Source organism: Lynx canadensis, chromosome E1 (assembly GCF_007474595.2).
Source record: "Lynx canadensis isolate LIC74 chromosome E1, mLynCan4.pri.v2, whole genome shotgun sequence".
Lineage (NCBI taxonomy): Eukaryota > Metazoa > Chordata > Mammalia > Carnivora > Felidae > Lynx > Lynx canadensis.
Genome location: NC_044316.2, coordinates 57,403,067 through 57,424,798, shown reverse-complemented (window position 1 = coordinate 57,424,798; position 21,732 = coordinate 57,403,067). Strand labels below are relative to the sequence as shown.

The following is a 21,732-nucleotide window of genomic DNA, read 5'->3' as shown; positions in this document are numbered from 1 at the left end:
TGTCACGGCAACCCGGGGACAGCAGCACAGTTGCCCGAGGCCTGCCTCCCGCCCGCCCCTCACAGACCCCTCGGGCACAGGGCGCCCAACGGGCCACGCCCCGCTGAGCCTGGGAAACACGCCCGGGGGAACAAGGCCGTTCGGGCCGGCCTGTGCCCGCCAGTACCTAGGTTCCCGGTGCAGAGCCGCCGCGGGCCCCCAGGCTTCCCGCCGGCGGCCAGTGGGGTGCGGGGAGGGGGAGAAAAAGGGGAAGGATGTGGTTCAAGGACCAAACTGGAGAGGCCATGATGCTCAAACGCACGGTTCCAAGTTTAATGTTTTCCGAAAGAGCACCGGGACAGCACAAAGCAGCAGGCGGACGCTCCACTCACCAGCACGCCCATAGAAACACCGTTTTGAAAGTCTGACCAGCAGAAGTCCTTCAGAGGGAAGGAGGCACGGGGCCCAGACCCGGTGGCCCGGCCCCGGGAGGGCAGAGGGATGGGTCAAGGCCAAGGGTCACCAGGGAAGGACCGACCCTTCCCTGAGGGAAGGAAGGTTCCCGTAGGGGCTTAGGGGCCCAAGCAGGTAGAAGAGGGACCTTGGCCTTGGGCGTTAACGGAGAGAGGCAGGGAAGGGCCACCGGGCCAAAGTCAGCCACGGGCCAGAGCACCAAATCTAGGCAGCAGCCGCTTCGGGTGTTTCTACACCCCACCTCCCAGAGAGGGTTCTGACTCCAGTGCTTCAGACGTGCTTCTCTCCTGGTCAGAGGGACGGTGCCCCGCGGGGGCCCCGAGACAGGCAGAGCCTTCCAGCCCCTTCCGGCTCTTTCCGGCTCTTCCCTGCTCCGGGGCCCAGAGGAAGGCCCTCCCGCGGTGTCCTAGGCTACTGGTCAAAGAGGCCTGGGAGAGAGCGCTGAGCCCTCAGGGAAACAGGACTGGAGATGGTGTGCAGGGAGCTTGTATAGCAAATATTATATAACCACGACAGCTGCTACAAAACTATGGCTCCAGTGCCTTCCATGGCTGACCCGTCTGAGAGGAGGAGCGGAAAGCCAGCGCCAGGGTGGCGGGCGTGAAGGCCCTGCCCAGGGCTCCGGGGCAGTCTGGGGCCGTGGGGGCAGAACCGCGCCAGATGGATGGCTCTGCCTTGGTTGTGCCGAGCAGACCCAGGGACTCCCGAGGTCCCCGGCTGTTGTCAGGAGTCTGCGGGTTCCAACGAGCAGGCTGTTCGTCTCGGCCCAGAGGCCGAGGCCCAGGGCTTGGCTGCCCTGCTGAGAGCTGACATTCGCTACCCCCACCCCAGTCACCCCCCCCTCCTCGCTGTTGTGGCTCAGACAGACCAGCCGAACCCTCGGGGCAAGGCCGTGCCGACCCCAGGACGTGGAGGTCAGTCCAGCGGTTCCCAAAGAAGGCTCATGAATGGCCGAGGAGGGCCCCACGCCCTCCGCCCCTCTCCCCCGTGGCCCGCAGCGTCCACGTCGGGTCTCCTCTAGCAGGAGGCTCACGCAAGCTCAAGCTGGAACGGCCTCCCCGGGGATCCGGTGCGGCCGGTGGGAAGGCAAGAATCACAACGCCTCCCTCTTCCCACACGGCCCGATGTTGCTTCTTTTACAAACTTTACAATTTCCTTAATTACTTCCAGCCACGGGAGGGAGCGGGATGACTCTGGGACACCCTGCCCCGTGGCCGCGCGCCTGCTGGGTCGCCTGGGGATACGTGCATGGAGGGGAGCCGCCCCCCCCTCGCAGGTGCCCACCCGGTGAGCCCACCCGGGAGCCCCCGAGGCCCGGAAGCACAGCCGATTCGCTTCCCCTTCAGCGAGGGGCGTGGTGTGGAGGGCCGAAGCTGGGTAGTGAGGCGGGGAAGCCAGGCCTGGGGGAGGGGCTGCAGCGAGACCCGTGTCCCCCCCACCCCTCCCCAGGCGGGGGTGGGGGGGACGCGGGGCCGGCGGGGCTAGGGCTCCAGGGCGTGCTTGACCAGGTAGCCGCTGAAGGTGATGTACGTGTCAAACTCGTCGCTGAAGATGGCGTTCTCCCGCTCGCCCTTGAAGAGACGCACCCACACCTCGTCCTGGTCCCGCAGCTCCAGCATCAGGCTCTGACTCTGCATGATGCTGCGGTCGCTCACCTGGGCAAACAGGATCACCACCTCCTCCCCGTTCTTCATGATGTGCAGGTACGTCTCCTTCTGGTTCCAGGTGTGCACGTTGAGGCTGAAGAAGTATATGCCCGGCACGTAGCAGTAGAACTTGCCGGTGAACATGTTGAAGTGGCCGTAGAGATTCACGAACTCCGTGTCGAAGATCACCGTCTGGTAGTAGTCGTTGCTGTGGAGGGGCTTCTTCCGGCCCACCGAGAAGGCGGCGTAATGGTTCTTGCAGCGGTCCCCGGGGGCCCCCATGGACCCTTTCTGCCCTTTGGGGCCCGTGTGGCCCCTGGCGCCCGCGGAGCCTGTTTTGCCGTATTTCCCCTGCAAGCCTCGGTCTCCTCGGTCACCCTTCTCACCTAAAAGGGACGAGAGAGCACGCGGCGTCGAGCAAAGCTGGCCCAGCCGCCACGGTGGTTCTATTTTCATCCAGAAGCCTTCATTTGCTCCCCCTCCGGAAAGTGCTGGCCAAGCAAAGGGAACATGTGGGTTTGTCCAAAAGCGGCAGGCGCTGCGGCCGGGCCCACGGCCGACTCGGAGCAAATGAACTGCAGATGTCGGGCTCGCCCGGGAGCTTCCCGTTCGGATTTTTGCAGGGCTGCGCGAGGTTATCCGGGCCGCGGCGGCCGCTGGCATTTCAGAAAGCGGGCTGGGGGCGGGGGGTGGGGTGCTGAGCCCCAGAACAGAGGACACAGAGGCTCGGATGCAGCCGGGGGCGGGGGGGGGGGGGCGAGACCCTGGTCCTGCGGGCCGCTTCCTTCCAATCTGCCCTCTTGGAAAGGGGACAGAGCCTCGGATGGAATTTCCTCCTCCTCCACCTCTAGAGGTCAGCCTGCCTCTGCTCTGTGCCCTGAGGGGAGGCCCGCCTCATCCACCCTAAAGACCACCATCTTCCTGGGGTGCCTGGGTGGCTTAGGTCATGATCTCACAGGTTCATGTGAGTTCAAGCCCCGCATCGGGCTCCACGCTGACAGCACGGAGCCTGCCTGGGATTCTCTCTCTGCCCCTCCTCTGCTCTGTCTCTCAAAATAAATAAACTCAATTAAAAAAAAAAAAAAAAAGACTACATCCTCTCCCCCTCCCCCCCGCCCCCCGCAGAACAGAGCACTCCCCACCCCCACCCGGGAGAAGGTCCCCTCGGTGGCTTGGCAGCAGCCTGACCTTTCAGGATGGTGATGTTGATCTGCGGCACCGGGACGGCCTGGTACACGGGCGTGCCGGGGTCACAGCAGCGGAAGCATCGGGAAGTGGGCTCATCCTCCCCCTGCCTGGGGCTGTATTTTTCATGGTTCTTTTCATCCCTAAGGGAATAAAGACGTTACCGTGGAAGCCAAGAGCTCTCGGAGCTGGGACCTCTTCTCTCTCCTGCTGCCAGGGGGTCTGGTCTAACCTGCTTGCCTCCCCTCTCTCCTGGGTGTGCCAGGGCGTGCACTCGCTTTCCCGCGACAGAGGCAGCCTTGGCTCTTGGCGAAGTCTGGGACCCCTGAATGAAATTTCTGGAAGAGCCCCACCCCCCGCCTTCTGGTCACAGCAATCCTCACCAACGGCGGTAACAAACACAGCAGTAATTTGCGGGCCGTGGGAGCCGAGCCCGGGCTGCTTGGAGAGCTCTGCCCCTCCGGGAGGGGTTTCAGAGGATGTGTGACAGTGCTGTGAACCCCCTCCATCAACTGTGGTTCTAGAAGATACTACATGAAGCTGACTCATTTGTAAATGAAAGGGCTCGGCCAGATCTTTACGGTTCCTTTGAGCTTTGAGCTGGAGACTCCACTCTAACATTTGCTACCCACGCTACAGGGGCGGCCGGGGCGGGGTGGCCGGGGACAGCTCCGTGCTGCCACCTCGCGGCCTCGCCCTGAGCTGCGCGGTGCTCTTTCTGGCTTCCCTGTTTGCTCCCAGGCTCTGGAGCTGAAGGTACCATCTCAGAGGTAGTCACTCCATCTCAAAAGGCCGGTTCCTTCTCTGCCTCCGCTCCTGCTTTTAAACCCCAGATAATCCAGGAAACGGATCTGCACACCCTAAATTCAGGCCCCACAAGTGCCAGGTGGGGACTCCCAGGTGGACCCCCGCCTCTTGCCGGAAGTCTCCATCTAGACCCCGCAAACCCCACAGAGGTGATGTGTCCCAAAGTGTCGGCCCGTCACTGCGCCCCCGGAACCTTCTCCCTCCGAGCCTTCCTCACGTTACCATCATCGGCCACCCAGAATGGAGCTTCGGGCTCATTTGGGAGATGTCTCTGGCCTCGCCACCACATTCTGAGGACCACGGGGTGCTGAGCAGTCAGCACTCCCCACCAAGGCACCTGCAGAAGCTGGGTCCTCAGGCCTCCCCATCTCTGGGGGACCGTCACCACTCTGACCGCCCTCCTGAAATCTGCCTCCCCCCACACCTCCCATCCATCTTCTCTGCCTTCTCCAGCCTTCTTTCTGGAACCCCAGGACCCTGAAACCTCTCCATGACATCCCCAGACATCCCCACCTTCTCCGTGATAATCGTCCATGACTCCCTGTAGGATTAAGTTCAGGAGTTCCCTTCCCATTCCTACCCTCCACTACCCCAAAGCCACCCGGCACGGCCGCAACTTCCCACACACCCTCCTTCCGCACCCAGATGCCCCCCGGGTGTCCTTCAAGATGAGGTCACTCCTCTGCTCGGTCCCCCCCTCCCACCGCCACCCCCAGCATTGCGGGCATACCTGTCCTACCTCACTGTTCACCACTCTGCTCCCCCATAGCCTCAGGGTTCCCGGAGGCCAAGGACTGTCATCTGTGCAGGTCCCCCCGTCCCTAGCGGACGGCCAGACCAATATTAGATGCTCAGTGTTCGTTGAGCGAAAAGAGAGAGGAGGAGGAGGGGGAGGAGGGGGAAGTGGAGGACGAGGAAAAGGAGCAGGAGGCGACAGATGTCACCGTGTGCCGCATCGCATGCAATTCCATCGTCCTGTAAAGCACACCTAAAGCCTGGGGCATCAGGTCGGCCCGAAGCTGAAACTAATGCAGAAAGTCAAAGCATCGGGCTGGAACCTCACATGCGAGGAACGACAGTTTCGTGAGTAACACCCTAGGCATTTGGTGTGTCCCTACAAAATATTCCCAGCGGCGCTTCTCAGAGCCCTGGAAGATACTCTCAAAGGACAAGGCCAGAATGGAAAGACAACCCGAGGGCTGGGGTGGGGGGGCTTGGTGTACTCTTTTTTTTTTTTTTATGTTTATTTATTTTTGAGAGATAGAGAGAGCACGCAGGGAAGGGGCAGAGAGAGGGGGAGACAGACTCTCAAACAGGCTCCGCGCTGTCAGCGCAGAGCCCGATGTGGGGCTTGAACCCACGGACTGTGAGATCACGACCTGAGCTGAAGTCAAGGGTCAGACGCTTAACGCGCTGAGCCACCCAGGCGCCCCTTCGGTGAACTCTTTATTTAAGGATGTGGCTGCAAAACCGAACAGACCCAACAATCCCTTTGGGGTTTAGAAGGAGGAGGGGTACAGTGTTCGGTTTCAGGTAAGGCTCGCTGAAAGGGGAGATGGCTGGTCTGTCCTCAAGGATCGGCCCCCGCGAGGACCGTCCCTTGGCCTTGGCTGTTGCTCCCTCGTGTCCGGCCCCGAACGAGCCCCCTGCGGTGCTCCGGACCCCAGGCTCAACCCGCCAAGCCCGAGCGCCCGCGTGCACACCGGCCCGGTGTCTCACCTCTCCGCGTGGTCCAGCGGCGGCTCCTCGGTCCCCTCCTGCTCCTGCAGCTCCTGTGGGCCGCGCGGCGCACGGCCCAGCACCGGGCCACAGGCGAAGGCCAGCAGCAGGCAGCTCGCCAGCCCGAGTCTCAGTCCCCGGGAGCCCATGTTCCCGCGCGCCCTGCTGGGAAAGACACACGGGCAAGGACACGGGCTGGGAGGGGGCCCGCGGAGAGGCAACCGGAGGCGTCGCCAGACCCGCGAAGCCGGGAGGGGCTTCGGCCACGGCCCCTTCCGGGAGGGCGACCACACACGGGCCGCCGCGCTCACACGCTCCGCGCACACTCATGCGCGCGCCCTCGCGTCCTCTTGCATGAGACACGTGTGCACCCGTGCACTTAGTGCCCTCGTGCTTACACACGTGTGCACGTATCCTCGGTACTCTCACACTCACGTGGACCCGTGCGCTCGCGTACTCTCACACGTGCCAGCGTGCACACGTACACTCGGTACTCCCACGTGGCAGGTGCACACGAAAGCTCACACTCTTACACGTGACACACTCTTGTACATACGTGCACACGCTCTTGCGCTCACACACTTTTGCACAGTCCTAACACGTTTACTCGCGCTCACACACGCACACACCTCCGTGCATACCCACGCGCCCCGTGTACATATTCTCACACACTTGACACATTCACACACTCTCACACACTCCCACACGCATTCAGCACACTCAGTACCTGTATACACGCACACTTTCAACACACTTGTACCCGCGGGCATGCTCACACAATTAACGTGCACACCCGCGTACTCTCCCACCGGCACACACGTGTGCACGCACACACATGCACACACTCACATGCACTCACACACCGTCATGTGCACACGTCCTCTGCCCCCGGAGCCTCAGCCAGTGGGCTGTGCAGGTGACCATTTACCAGCCCTGTTAGAACAATAAGCACACTCCCGGATGAATGCGTGTGGTCACTGCCCTGTGCCGTAGGCGTGGATGGGGAGGGAGGGAGGTTACGCATCTCACTCAGGGAGGGGGTGGGGTCCAGCCCTTGACGCCTCGGTCACTCATCAGAGCCAGCTCTGTCACATGTCTCTCATGGTGTTCTCAGGTGAACGCTCTGGACAGGTCCTCACCCAGTATTGAAAACAGTCCTTCTAGAAAGACACATCCACTGGGGGTCCCCAGTGAGCCCATTAGGAGGCAGTGCTTGGGCTTAAAATAGGCAAAAAAACCCCATCCTATCCACTTCCACCATTAGAGCCATCTCCCCCAGCTAACTTGGGGGAGCTTCTGGATGGATGGATAGACAGCTAGATGGCCTTGACTGCTTCTGGTGGGTTGGGAAACCTCCCCACTGCAGGAGTAACTGGCCAATCCCAGCCAAACTTTGTTCACCAAAACATACAATTCAACACCTCGAAGGGCCTGCCAGGACACCCTGCCCAACACTTTCAGCTGCCCAGTGAGAGACAGAGGCCCAGTGACGATGAGAACCACCCTCCCCTTGAAGCCAAGTTAGGAGTGGGATCCAGGTTGTTACTGGCAGGCAAATCGCAGAAGGTCCCAGGTCTGATTTTCCTTCAGTTCCTCCTTTATGTTTAAGGAGAATTAAGTACTGAGACAGATTTCGTTTTTTGTCAGTAATTAACTGACACGTTCACCCAGATGAACGTTCCTTTCGCTGATCATGGGAGGCCGTGGACTTCCCTCAAACACCCCGTTGCTCAGAGGCCTTGTAGCTGGTAGGTCGACTCGGGGGCTTTGTTCTTTATTCTGTGTGTTGGTGGGCTCGCTGTTATAGCTCTGCGGAGAGGGTGCTCCGTTAGCCCTCCCTGCTGGAGCCCCCGTGCCAAATAAAGACAACATGGGGGAGGCAGACGGCCAGGAACCAGAGCCCTGGGATAAAAGGCAGAGGCCAGAGGTTCTCCAGATGGATCCTTGGAGATGTAATGAGCCTCTGCGCTAGGGAGGCTGCGTCCCCAGAAACCCCCTCCTTCCTTGTCACCCACACCTCCACCAAGTCTTCAGTTGGCTGCAGCACTCCCCACCTCATACACCGCAGTGGATTAGCTGGGCCCTCCCTACCTCTTAGTTCTCTACCACCAGCTATCCCTCCCAAGCTCCAGGACCCAGTAGAGCTTCCAATGACCAAGAGGGACTGCTTTGAACAAGCCCCCCACTCAGAATCTCTACTGTACAGGTTATGTGAATTTATAAAATACATATTAAAATTATCTATCCATCTATCTATTCCATCCATCAATCCATCCATCCATCCATCTATCCATCTAACCCATCCTTCCTTCCATCCATCCTTCCATCCACCCATCCTTCCTTCCATGCATCCATCCTTCCAATCCAGCCATCCAGTCCACCCGTTACCATCCATCCACCCAGTCTATGCCTAGCCATCCATCTACCCATCCAGCCATCCAGCCATCCACCTATCCATCCAGCCTTCCATCCATCCGTTCCATTCCATGCATTCCTTCCAGCCATCCCTCCTTCCTTCCATCCATCCAGATCCTTTCCATCCATCCATCCATCCACCCCATGTATCCATCCATCTATCATCCCATCATCCATCCATCCACCCTTCATCCATCCACCCATCCTTCCATCCATCCATCCTTCCATCCATCCATCCATCCATCCATCCACCTATCCATCCATCCTTCCATCCATCCTTCCTTCCATGCATCCTTCCATCCATCCATCCTTCCTTCCATCCATCCATCCTTCCATCCATCCATCCATCCACCCATTTATCCATCCATCTATCCATCCATCCATCCATCCATCCATCCACCTTTCCATCCATCCACCCATCTATCCATCCATCCATCCATCTACCCATCCATCTATCCATCTATCCATCCTTCCATCCATCCCTCCACCCATCTATCCATCCGTCCTTCCATCCTTCCTTCCATCCATCCTTCCTTCAATCCATCCTTCCATCCATCCGTCCATCCATCCATCCATCCACCCATCTATCCATCCATCCATCTACCCATCCATCCATCTATCCATCCATCCATCCACCATTTATGCCTGACAGGTCATACATGACACCCCACTCTTCAGCTACCTTGTACAGCACCCCTCATCCTACGCCAAGCTCCCTGCTTGCAAACACTAACATACACACATACCACCTGGGAAACCTGGTTTAAATGCAGGTTCTGATTCAGAAGGTCTGGGATAGGGCCTTGAGGGTCTGCACTTTCAAAAAGCCCAGATGCTTGCCAGTGCTCCTAGTCCTCGGACCATACTTTGAATCCCAGCTTCAGCCATGCTCCCCAAACTCCTGGCATCTGTCCATCTGTATGTATCCTTCTCCCCTGGCCAAGAGTTCCCCTTCTCGTCCTTCTACTAAAAAACCAGCCTTGTTGGGCCACCAGTGCACCAGGCGCAGCCCTGAGCATCCACCCCAGGCATCATTTCAGTGCATCCTTCTAGCCCGGCAAGTTAGGGTTAGGTCTGAGAACACGTCCTCATTAGCAATTCTTACCCCGACATAGGCCTCAGAGGGACCTCCAGTGAATCCTTTAAGAAGACAATACTCATTCGTTATTACACCAACCTTACAGATGAGCAAACAGAGACGTAGAGAAGTTATTAGCCTCAGACTGCCCAATCTTTAAGCGGGGGCTGGTGGGGACACTGGTTTTGACTCAACAGGCTGTCCTCAGATCACATCATTATCCTACCTGGTCCTCCAGACCAAAGCCAAGTGCTTCCCCTTCCTCCCGACGCCTTCCCAGACCCTCAGCTGCCAAAACCTCTCCCTCCTCTTTTTAAACTTTGTTTTTCCTGTTGTCTTATTCTGCAGAGTTTTGCTTGGCCCGTAGGATTCTGCACAGCAGCCCGTGACCTCCTAGTCGTGTTCCTCTTGGACCGGCCAAGCATCCTGCAGCACCCTGAACTTGATTGCTGCTCACAAATATTGTGAAATGGAGTTTTCTAAAGTTGTTTATTTCCCTTCTTCTGTATTTCCTCTGTTTTTTCCTCGGCCCCTCAGTAATTACTTTTTTTTTTTTTCTATAAATGCCAAGCTTGCATCACTTAAAAGGAAAAGAGGTTTTCCTTTCTTTAAACCTTTTTCTTCCTGAATCCAAAGTAATATATATTCATTCGGGGAAAGTCAGGAAATAACAACAAACACACATAAAAAGCTACCTTGGATTCTTTTGTCCCCAGGGTTTCTCAACCTCAGCACTACTGACATTTGGGGCTGACTCACTCTTTGTTGTGGGAGATTGTCCTGTGCATTTGCAGGATATTTATCAGTATCCCTGGGACTCCACATACTAGATTCTATTAACACGCCCCACTCCAGCGGTGACTGACAGCCAAAGATGTCTCCGGACTCTGCTGCGTGTCCCCTGGGAGGCAAAACTCCAACCCCCTCCCCCCCAGCTGAGGATCAGGGCTCTGCCCCCAGTGGGAGCCCCGTTTGGTGTGTTGGCTTGTCTCTTACCAGTCTGGAAAAGGAATTTTCTGGACTTTGATCGGAAGAGGTGGGGACGAGGACAGCAGCCGACCTAAGCGGGATGATATCAATGGGGACAGAGCCAGCAAAGAGTCCCAGGCGCCAGGCTGACGTCGTGAGGGCAGCAGAGGCTGGTGATTCTCCTCAAGAACCTCCTCTTTGGGGCCAAAGCAAACCGTGAGTGAAATCTTTTTCCTTCTTCAAAAATATCTTCAGAACCCGGGCGCCTGGGTGGCTCAGGCGGTTAAGCGTCTGACCTCAGCTCGGGTCACGATCTCAGGGTTCGTGGGTTCAAGGCCCGCGTCGCGTCGGGCTCTGTGCGGACAGCTCGGGGCCTGGAGCCCGCTTCGGATTCTGTGTCTCCCTCTCTGTCTCTGCCCCTCCCCCACTTGTGCTCTGTCTCTCTTTCTCTCTCAAAAATAAATGAACATTAAGGTAGAATAAAAAATGTCTGCGGAACCATTTTACCAAAGGCCACAGAAAAGTCAGCATCACGACACCACCATTTTCGTAACTTTTGGGCAAAAACAGTATTGCCCAACATCCAAACCAAACTTGCCTCCAAATCACTTTTAGCAATTTCCAGTGAAATGAAGTCACCTACAAAGGGTGAGGCTCTGCCCCCAGTAGGGTGACTCAGAAGAATATACACACACACAGCAAAGGCAGGTCCGGGAGGCGGGAATTCTCCGCCAGCCGTGGACAACCCTCACCGGCCCACACGGCCCGGTCTCCAGGCTGCCTTGTGGTCAAGGCCTCTGAGGCCAGCTCCAACGTGACTCAAGTTCCCGACTTGCCCTTCTGAAACCCTGTGAAGAAATTCATCTGCCAAATCCCACGTCAGCTCGGTGAACTCCATTTTTCTCCCGTTTCTGCCCCCAGACTCTCCAGCTGGGGGTCTCCAGCTGCTCTCCCCTTGGCCCTGCCATCTGCCTCCTGCTTACCCTCCCCCAAAGGAAGAACCCCCCCTCCCCGGGTAGGAGTGGGGGTGCGGAAGGGGGAAATGGGCCAATGGCAGGGTCTGGCGGAAGCCTGAGAACACGTCCTCATTAATGATTTTCATCCGTTTGGGGCGCCCGGGTGGTTCAATGAGTGGAGCATCTGACTCTTGATTTCAGCTCAGGTCGTGGGATCGAGCCCCGTGTCGGACTCCAGCTTGGAACCTGCTTGAGACTCTCTCTCCTCTCTCTCTCTGCCCCCTCCCCAACTCAGCACTCTCTCTCTCTCTCTCTCTCTCTCGCTCTTTTGCTCTCTCTGCCTCCCTCTTTAAAACAATAATAGTAATTTTCACCCCTTCTCAGACCTTTTGTGGACACGGGGTAAATCCTTCAAGCAGATGGAATTCATACCCACGTTCAAGTTTCCTGGTATCTGTTCAAGACGGGCCCCACCCACCCCCACAGTGTCCCGCCTGCCTGTGCTCTGATGGGAACTCGCAGAGTCTGGGCACCACATGTGTGCATTTTTGCCTCGATGCCACACCAGCCCAGTGCCATTTGACAAAAGCATTTATGAAGTTTTCCCTCTTCCGAAATGCTCATCGGGTGACCAGCTGTTCGGGGAGGCAAGGAGCCTAGGATCTCCCTGGATTAGAGGAAGCTTAGAAGACAAGTCCACGGCCGGTGCAGCTCAGATTTCCTCTGGCAGAAGGCGTCACACGGGCCTGGCTTACTGAACGCCCACGATTTGCCCAGCCTTGCGTCGGAACTCTGGAGAAACTGACTCCACCACCAGTGAGGTTTCCTCCCTGACCTCGAGAAGATTACGGTCCAGCGAAGGAGACGGATGGACGGACGTGTGCCGTATAGCTCGGGACGGGACAGAAATTGTCGGATCAAAATGGTGAGCGGGTAACATCCCGGGCCTGTGCGGTCCGGTGTGACTGCCGCTGGCCACGGCTGGCTATTTCATCTTAAACTAACTGACTAAGATTCAAAACTTCAGTTCCTCTCTCGCACTGGCCACGTTCCACGCCCTCCGCAGGCAACACGGCTTTGGTAGTTCCACGTTGGCCACAGCACAGAACAGAGCATTCGATCGCGGCAGAAATCGCTGTCGGACAAAACGTAACCAGAGGGGGGAGGAAGCGGGACGAAGAACAAGCAGCCGGCCGGAAATCTGGGAGTCATTTGGGCTCCTTCCTCCATGCACCCGCCACACCGAATCAGTCACCGACCGCCTTGAATGTCTCCTGAAGGTCTCTTCCCCGTTCTACCATTTGCCTCTCTGTGATGCCTTCCAGGAGCTCTGGCTGCATCCCAGACCTCAATACCCCCAAGACAAGTAACTTTGCCTGGCTTTTCTAGGGCCCTGGACATCACCCCAAATTTTACACGCGGCTCCGAGGAAGCTTGGCATGAGAGGAGGACTGTCTCCACACCTGATGGCGTCTAGGCCAGAACGCAATTCGGCGTGGTGGGCAATCACTCCTTGTTTCAACGTGGCATCCGACATCCCTCCCCTATCTGCTTCTGCCACCTCCCTCTCCCCGGCATCCTGCCAGCCGGAAAGGGAGCCCCGAGGCTGCCCCTCTCCGCTTGGACATCTTTCTCCCACTGAGGAGATCCGAGCTCTCCAGCAGGACCTCTCCTCGATGTCGATCCTGGGGTGCCCAGGAAGGAGAAAGCGCCATGTCGGGGCATCCCTCCGGCCCTGATGACCGTCAGGGTTTTCTCACACATGACATCTGCTTTCCTGCCCCAGACACCACGCATCACACTGATTTTCCACTTACGGAACTCCTCTGGTGACGGGAAGGAGGGAGGCAGACTGACTTCCAGTTGATGAATGACATTTGCTCACCAACTCCAGAAGCCCATTTAATATCGAATTTCCCCTTCTATAATCGGGCAGCCCAGTGGGTCTCAGGCCCTCTCCCGCTTCCCCCCACCCCAAGCCCTGAAAAGGAAACAGCAGTGGGCGGATAAGGACCCCCTTACTGAAGGAACCTGGGTCAGTAAGGGTGGGGTCCCGGCATCCACGCCACTCGCTGAATCCCACCCTTTCCCCTTCTCCAAGAAGCTGCTCTCTGGCTTAGAGAAGAAGGATTTATTTTCTAAGGTTTGGGGTTTATTTGGTGACCTTCAAACACATGGCCAGGGACAGAGATGGGGTCTGTCTAGTCAATAAGCAAGAGCTTCCTTTTCCCTGCACAGCAGAGAGGCCTGGCTTGGGAGAAAACTGAAAAGAACAGAAGGCAAGAATCACCTCCCCGGCCCCCACCCCATCTGCTGGGCACCTGGCTGGCTCAGTCTCAAGAGCGTGTGACTCTTGATCTCGGGATCATGAGTTCGAGCCCCTCGTTGGGTGTAGAGATTACTTAAATGAATGGATAAAAACTTATATTAAAAAAGGAAAAAGAATCCCTCCCCCGATTCCTAACACGTCTCCATCGCTCCTGGGGCAGCTGGGCCTCGGGAAGGAAAGGCTCGCCCGGATGGAGAGGGGACACCGTGTTGTGCCCAGGCCCTGAAAACAGTGAGACCACGTGGGCTGCCGGCGTCGGGCCTCCGGGGGCACCTGGCCAGCCCAGCCTCCACAGCTCCGAGTCTGTCCCGGTGCAAACAAAGACCTCCTTGACTAGAGCACTGTCCTTAGATCACCTCCCAGCTGCGAGGCCTTGGGCTGCAGGCCTGCCCCTGCTTTGAGAGCTGCGTGACAGAGAAGGGCCGCTGACAGCTCGTGCCCCGCCGTGAGCCCGCTCTGCAGGTGGCCTGGCCCAGGGCCCACGTTCCCACAGCAGGGACGCCCTCTGGGAGGAGAGAACCTGGGAGTTCCAAGGCCTGTGTCCCACCACACCCGCCTCTTTACAAGCGGCTCTAACGTCTGGTTCTTCTGAGGCCTGGACATCAATCGCCCCAACATCTCACAGACGCCTCCCGAGGAAGCTTGTCATAAGAGAGAACGTGGTCCCACACCTAAGGGCTTCTAGGCCAAGAACAGAATTTAGCTCAGCATGCAATCTGCAGTCAGGACAGGGCTGGCCACCTCTTCTGTCCCCGCTCTGGCCCAGCCTGCCTCCCAGCGTTCATCCTTCACGGGCGCGCCCGCAGAGACGGGTGGCTAAGGGGGTTGTGGCCTGGGCAGTCAGCCCCTCCCCCTCCAGGCCCGCTGTCTGTCTGTCACTTTCTTTTTTTTTTTTTTTTAATTTTTTTTTCAACGTTTATTTATTTTTGGGACAGAGAGAGACAGAGCATGAACGGGGAGGGGCAGAGAGAGAGGGAGACACAGAATCGGAAACAGGCTCCAGGCTCCGAGCCATCAGCCCAGAGCCCGACGCGGGGCTCGAACTCCCGGACCGCGAGATCGTGACCTGGCTGAAGTCGGACGCTTAAGCGACTGCGCCACCCAGGCGCCCCTGTCTGTCACTTTCTACAGTGACAGCTCTCTGAGATCCTCATCTGCACTCCGGCCTGGCCTGAGGGCTTTTGTCCCACGTCCTCCGGAGCAGTAGCCACTAGCCAAGGGGCCAGTAAAATTTGTTAAAATGGAAGCGAAATGGAGAATTCGGTTCTCATCCACAGCAGGTGATGTTAGGCGACCAGCCTCTCAGATGGCACACCTGGGACGACATCTCCACGATGGCAGAAAGTTCTATAGGACAGCCTGGGTTATCAGTCTTCTGAGCACCTGCGCTCCGCTCTGCCACAGACCCGCGAACCCCTGAATTAACTCCGCTCCTGTCCCCGCCATACCTGCTTCTCCTGCAGCTACAGCGGCCGCCCACACAAGGGCGCCAGGCCGGAAATCTGGGGGCCACTCAGACCCCACCTCTCATGCACCTGTCACCTCTCATCCACCACCCAGCTTCCCCAGGGCCTCCGGTCCCCTCCTCGCTGGCCGGCCACCGCTTCCTTCCCAGCTCTCCACTGCCCCGTCTCCCCTCTGTCTCCCCTCTGTCTTCCAACCTGCTCACCAGAGAGGCACCTTGCAGAATCGCCAGTCTGAGTCCCGCCCTGGGTGGAAAAGGCTTCCCACGAAGGAAGGAAAGCGGGTAAACCCTGAGCGCCACCACCTGGCTCCTGCCTCGCCTCTGGCCAAGCTGCCGCCCCCCCTGCTCCCATCTGGAGCCGCTCGCAGACCCAACACAAGCCACACGCTCTCCTCCGTCGGTCCCTTCCCCACCACCCTCTCCGTCGTGTGTCCTTCAGAGCCCGGCCTGGGGGCACTCCTCCAGGAAGGTGCTCCCCCAGCCTCCCGTAGGGTCTACACCCCCCGCCCCCGGACAAGGAGCCCCTCCAAGGCAGCTGTGTCTCCCCTCCTCGAGTCCCCAGTAGCTGGTGTCTGATGTGCAACACAGAACTCCACGCTCAACCTTTCCGCAGAGCCAACATGCAACCAGGACTCTAGGATCCCACACTTCTTGCTAGGGCCTCAAGCCAAGGTGTTCAAATCTCTCTCTAGCTCAAGGTAGGGCTGTCTGGGGAGAGAGGAGGGAAGGGGGGAGAGTGACCCAGGGTGCCCCATGGAGTGCCATCGCAAGGCTGAATCCTGGTGTGGCCATCTCCAGCCACCTTACCCTCAGAGGCTCCTCTTATCTGCGCTCAGAAAAATCTCCTGCTCACAAAGGGCTACATCCCCTGCTTCCTTTAGCCAAGGTTCCAAGCTCCAGGGGACGCGTGCTTCGAGTAAAGGCAGGTAATAAATAAATAAGCGGGGAGGGGCGAGCGCAGCCAGCCGCACCAATTAGCAACCTCTGTAAACAGATGACTGTTTGCAGACGTGGAAAAGACGTTCACGATGAGTGAAGGTCGGGTTGGAAACACACACACATCAGTGCCCGTCTGTGTGCTCAGCCGCCGAGATCTGAAGGCACCCACCTGGCTGCTCACAGCAATTATCCCTGGGTGAGGAAAATAGGGATGTTTGCCATTTTCTTATTTTGGCTTCTCCGATTTCTTTCCCCTGCCATAGTTTTTTTCACCACGAAGTACACATTATTTTCCACTTAGAACAATGACAAATCAATAAGCCCCACCCTGGGGACGAAGAGCGCATTTTGTGTCTTCCGGGGGGGGGGGGGGGGGGGGAGGGGAGGGGACGCGATAGAGAAGGAGAATGAGGAGGGGCCGGGGGACAGTGCTGTGGCAAATCTGTGCCTCATCGAAGTGGGGACCGCGTGGAGTAGAAACTGCCCCGGAGCATCCGGCCTCGAGTTCCTGCACCAGCATTTATTAAGCGTCTGCTGTGTACCGGGCCGAGGGCTGGATTCCAGGGACACAGTGCACCAAGGAGACACAGCCTACCCGGCCCCCTCCCGGGGAGCAGACCCCCTGGAGTTTGCCATGGCTACAGGTTGGGCCAGGGAGGGCCATCTGACTCGGGCTAGAGTCAGGCCTGGTAGGGAGATCACGTTTCCCAGGAGGGAGTTAGTGTTCCGTCCCAGGCACGCCTCTCGCTGCTGGCACCTGCTCCCCAAGGAAGCTGCCCGAGGCCTTGAAACCAAAGGCAACGGTGCCAGGATCCTTGAGACCCTCTTTAGGGTCTGGGCGATGGCCTGGAGGGCTAACGGGCCCCCTGGGAGCAGCCTCGGCATTTATCAGAGACTCCTTCTAACGAAGCCCTACTACCGTCAACTCAGCAGGCACCTACTACGTGCCGGGCTCCGGGCACCGGTGCTTTCTGGACGCCATTGAACCTGACCCCTTCCAATGCGCCCGAATGGTGAGCAAGTTGGGCGCGGAGGGAAGGAGTGCCCGCCCCAGGCCCCACAGCGGGGAGGTGCTGGTGCTCAGGTGTGTGTGACAGCACGGTGCCTTTTTCCACTTCACCTCCGGGCGGCCTTTGGAAAGAGGCCAGGTCAGCAGGCACATCCTGCCGCCCCACACCCACACCCACTTGGCTCACTTGGTCAGAGCTGCAGCAGGGGCGGGTGGCAATCGGCTCTGAGTGGGTCTCTCCACCAGCCGAGCCCTTGCATTCATTCACTCATTCATTCAGCAGGTTCTCGAGCGCCTATTCTGTGACAGGCGTGGCACGAGGCGCGGGGCGGGGGGTTGTGGGCAACCATCTCCACCGAGGCCGTGCGCTGAGACATCACTGGCACAGGCTGCCGGCATCTTAAAACCCACCACGGAGTTTAATCCCTTTGGATTTAGGCACAGGATCACCGGGAACCACCCCGTCCCATACCTCAAAATGTAAGAGGCGTGGGATGGTGTGGTCCGTTGAACGTGCGTTTTTAGAGCATCGCTCTTGCCGGGCGGAGAGAACAGTCCACTGGTGAGCTCCGGAAGGGAGAGAGAGAGAGGGGAGGCTAGTGTGGTGGAGGGGTGGCAAATGGTTTCATCGGGCCCCCAGTGCTCTCTGAGGGACAGAGGCCGACCGGAGGGGCTGGACTGCAGAGGAACCCGAGGCCAAGTGCAGCCAGCAGGAACCAGTGGTATGACCAGTTGCCGTTTTGCGGTGGGAGCAGCCTGGGTGACCTGTGTCTGCCCACCCTTTGGGGTGCTGCTGGGGATCGGGCTCGCGGGGAGCCCTAGTGGAGGCTCCTGCAGAGGAAGGCCTGGAAGCAAGAGAGTGCAGGAGCAGAGGGTGGAACGGAAAGGCGGGCGTCAGGCTCCAGCCCACCTCCCCAGATGCCGGGGTCTAGCTCTGTTTGCTCCCTAGGCCCGCGATTCGTTCTCCCCCAGGAGCCATGGGGTCTTGCTGTCATGGCCCTGGCTCTGCGGGAGGGGGGCTGCCCTCAATACCAGAGGAATTGAAGGGCCCCGTGGCCACCCCGAAAGCCACCGGGACCTACTCGTCTCTCTCCGGAAGAGGGGAAAGGGCCCAAGTGTCTCTGAACACACCCCATTCCCCAAACTCTACAGCCCAGCCCAGAAACCTGCAGGGCAAAGTTGCTGGGCCCAGCCGGCTTCCGGCCTGCACCCGCCTGTCTGCCTCCTTTCCCCGTCCTCCCTTCCCATCCTGCCTCCCTGCCCACAATCTCCAACTCTGCTCCGTCTTGTTTCAAGGAAAATTCCTACAGGAGCCAGGGAGACGGTCAGACCACTGAGGCCCAGCCTGGCCCACAGCCATCCCGACAGCCATCCCGGGACGGGGCAGACGCCCCGCAGGAGGCCTGCGCCAGTCCCGTCCAGAGCCGGACAAGGGGTCGACTGCAGGGGCCTCCAGGGCAGGCCGGAGACACCCTGTGGGCAGTGAGGGGGCGCCTCCGCACCTCCGCCCACACCATTCCATCTTGAGCCCAGTCCTAGAAAGCAAGCCGTGGGCAAAAGAATGAGTGACTAGAGGGGGTGCCGGGAGCTCGCGTCTCCCGCTCACAGCCCCGAGTCCCTCCCCGCGAGGCTGAAGGACAAGGGTCGAGGACCCAGGCTGCCACAGCAGAACTCCCCCCAGCAGGGCCCCCGAGCACCCCAAACCCCAGGCTCGCTGGGCTGCCTTGAGGGAGTGGACAGAAGCGCCTTGCGCACGCTTCGATGCTCCTTTTCCCACTCTGCCCTCCAGGGGGGCGGCCGGATCCTTGCACCGTGCGGGGGACTCGGGGAGACGTCCCTCGTTCCTGCCAGGGAGCTGCCTTAGTCTCCCTCGACTTTAAGAGAAGGCGGATTTCAGCAGGTAAGGACAGGAAAAAAAATTAATAACCCTAGGCCCACGAGTTGTCCCATCACCGAGAAGGCGTGCCCGGGGGTGGGGTGGGGGAAGGTATCACCTCCACCTAAATATCTGGCCTCTCGGGGCAGGGAGGTGAGGCTGCTTCTAAACACCCATTTTCCTCCCCAGTGGATCCACAGACAGGGCTGCCTTAGGCAGTGAGTGCAGGAGGACCTCTCCCATTCTTCCTTTCCTCGTGAGCTGTCACCGCCACCCTGCCCCGGGGCCCTCAGCCGCCCCCAGCGCCAGGAGCAGGGTCCCACACGAGGGGGCTAGCCCCTGAAGACATAAACCCGATGGCAAGCTTCTGTCCGGTGAGGACACCAGCAGCACGACTGTATCTACAAAATTCTTTTCATCTTTGTTTTGATGGGTGAAGTTCAGTGCCAGAATATTTGGTTTATGAGTCATGCTAATTATAGCTGGGGGTGGGGAGGGCCCAAGGCACCAGGAAGAACAACAGAAAGCACGTTCTGAAAGATTATGCTGGGTTGCCCTGGATAGGAAGGTTTACAGCCCGGGAATGAAGGAGGGAGACGTCTGCGCACCTTTCTGGGATCAGGTCAGCTTCTCACTGTCCACCTGTGAGGGTGCCTCTCGCTGGCTGGCTGCACCTGTCCCGGGCAGGCAGAGGCCTCCTCTGGCCGGCTGGAGCCCCACCAAAGATCCCCCCTGCACCCTTGTTTCTCTGTCTCCTTGACCTGCTGCTCACTGGGAACACCAGAGGCTGGAGAAGGGAGAAGGGGGAGGGAGAGAACCAGAGGAGACGGCAGCATTCCTGGGAAACGGAACGTGGCTGTCCGTCCTGCCCCTGGGCGCTTTTCTCCGTGGACAGCTGGGAAATGGATTTTTGCAGACTTGAGAAGCTCAGGTCCCAGCCTCAGTTTGGAGAGCTGGCATCCTTGAGCAAGTTACATGCCCTCTCTGGGCACAGAGATGCTGGTCCTCCATCGGGTCCTCTATCTACTGTCTGTGAGCAAGTCATGAGCCTCTCTGAGCTCTTCGGGGGTGAGAGTGACGTTGATGGAGTCATCGAGAATCCACGTTTGCTCAGCGCCTGCTGTGTGGAACACACACACACACACACACACACACGCACACGCACATGCACATGCACACACACACACGTGCACCCATGGCCACCGTTATTTTTATTGCCGTTATTGTAACAGGTTACCCTAAGCTCCTCTCAGCTCTCAGGCCAAGGGAGGGGGAGGAACGCAGGACAGGAGAACCCAACCCTCTGCCCCCCATCTCCCCTTCCTCTGAATTTCTTCCCTCCTCCTGTTGCTGGGAACACTGGGCAGGCTTCCCCTTGTAGCAAACACAACAGTCAAATGCAATCTAGTTGTGACCTTGCATGTGGGGCTGGCTGCGTGCTTTCCTACCCTATAAAAAGCAAAGGCCCCGGCAGCCTTCGAGGACCTCACATCCTCCCCCAGGGACCTGGGGTGTCGCTCATGGTTGAGAAAACTCAGTTTCCCAGGACACCTCCTCATTTTCAAAGCTCAGAAAGAAGGATCTCCAGTGTGCCAAACTGCCTCCATTCCTGGAAATGAAGTGACATGGAAGGGAACGGACAAGTCGCAGGAGGGAGGCCGCTTCCTCCGATGGACCGGGAGGGACCCGGAGGGCCCGTGTGCACCCCCAGAGGACACGGGGCTGCCCAGGAGTCGGCACACTGGGAGCCAGGCTAACATGATGGGGTGCCCAGGACAGGTGGGGACCACACCTGTCCCCATGGAACGCCTAGAAGAACAGGGCGGCGCATGCTGGCTCGACCCAGGGAGGTGTTTGAGGTCCAGAGACTCAAAGACAGCTGGGTGACTCGGCCCCAGGCCAGGCATGGTTCTCAGTGGTGCAGGCAGCCCAGGAGCGTCCCCAGGGAAAGGGACATTATTCTCCCTGTTCAGACTGATTCTCCTCCAGGAGCACCAAGACCATCAGATGCCGGGGCCAAAGTCAGCGTTTCCTGTTCTGTGTGGGGTCCAAACTGGCCACCCGCAGGGCAAACCTGTCTCTCAGGTGACCCAGGCAATATCGGGGCGGGGCCCCCCTCGGGACAGCGGGGACTCGGGTGCCACTCCTTTTCCTCTCGCACTTCGAGAAGTGTGAAGCAAGATAATCAGCCCACAAACACGAGGGGAGGCACAGTCATCCCCAACGCCATCCAGCTGCCACAGAGCCCCTGCTCCCTCGTCACAAGGGGAGACCGCGACCCGGAGCCGCGGAACAGGAGCGGAGCGGCCCCCGTGGCATCCCGCCCACCAGAGCCGCCACCTACCTCCGGCCAGCGTCCTGGGGCGGCCTCTCGGGCTTAGAGCATCTCCCAGCAGCGCCGTAGCCTCCTCCAGCCAGGTCGGAGGGGGCAGAACGGCCTGGTCAGCGGGAGAGAGCGAGAAGGAAGGAAAGTCCTCCGGGAAGAAGGTGCAGAATGGGGGGGCGGGGGGGGGGCGCGGGGGCAGCCACCCGCCGGTCCCTGCCTTCCCGGCACCTTGACCTCCTCTGTTCCAAGGTCTCTCTGGCCAGAAGCGGAAAGCGCGGTTTCTCGAAAGTAAGGAAGAGCTGAAGAGAGCGGGACAGACTCGTAAAGAGCAAAACCCCAGCCAGATGTGAGCGGGGCCGCGGAGCCTCCACGCTCCCAGTGCGTATTATCCAAACAGCAGCCGCCGAGGAATTAACTGTGTGTGTGCCCGGCGGGCAGGGGACAAACCAGCGCTGCCCTACCCCTGGCCACCCTGGGGAGCCGGCCCAGGCCGGCGGGTACGGGTGACACTACCCAGCCTCCGGAAGTCCCTCCAGGTTGTGGGGGTGGCTGGGGGCCGA

The 21,732-nt window shown here is 58.8% G+C and overlaps 1 protein-coding gene across 3 annotated transcripts; it reads right to left on the bottom strand.

The window, feature by feature from the left end:
* Positions 1 to 288: 288 nt before the first annotated feature.
* Positions 289 to 21,621, bottom strand: C1QTNF1 (C1q and TNF related 1). Of its 3 annotated transcripts, none has more exons than XM_030294559.1 (4): positions 21,191 to 21,621; positions 5,811 to 5,975; positions 3,288 to 3,427; positions 289 to 2,485 (listed from the first exon to the last, which is right to left on the bottom strand). In XM_030294559.1, exons 2-4 carry the CDS (start codon positions 5,957 to 5,959, stop codon positions 1,935 to 1,937), a joined length of 840 nt encoding a protein of 279 aa, XP_030150419.1. In that variant the 5' UTR covers positions 5,960 to 5,975; positions 21,191 to 21,621; the 3' UTR covers positions 289 to 1,934. The 3 variants fall into 3 exon arrangements, with proteins under 3 accessions (XP_030150419.1, XP_030150420.1, XP_030150418.1); XM_030294560.1 differs by having other exon boundaries at positions 5,811 to 5,972; XM_030294558.1 differs by lacking the exon at positions 21,191 to 21,621 and adding an exon at positions 10,300 to 10,546.
* Between the last annotated feature and the right edge of the window lie 111 nt (positions 21,622 to 21,732).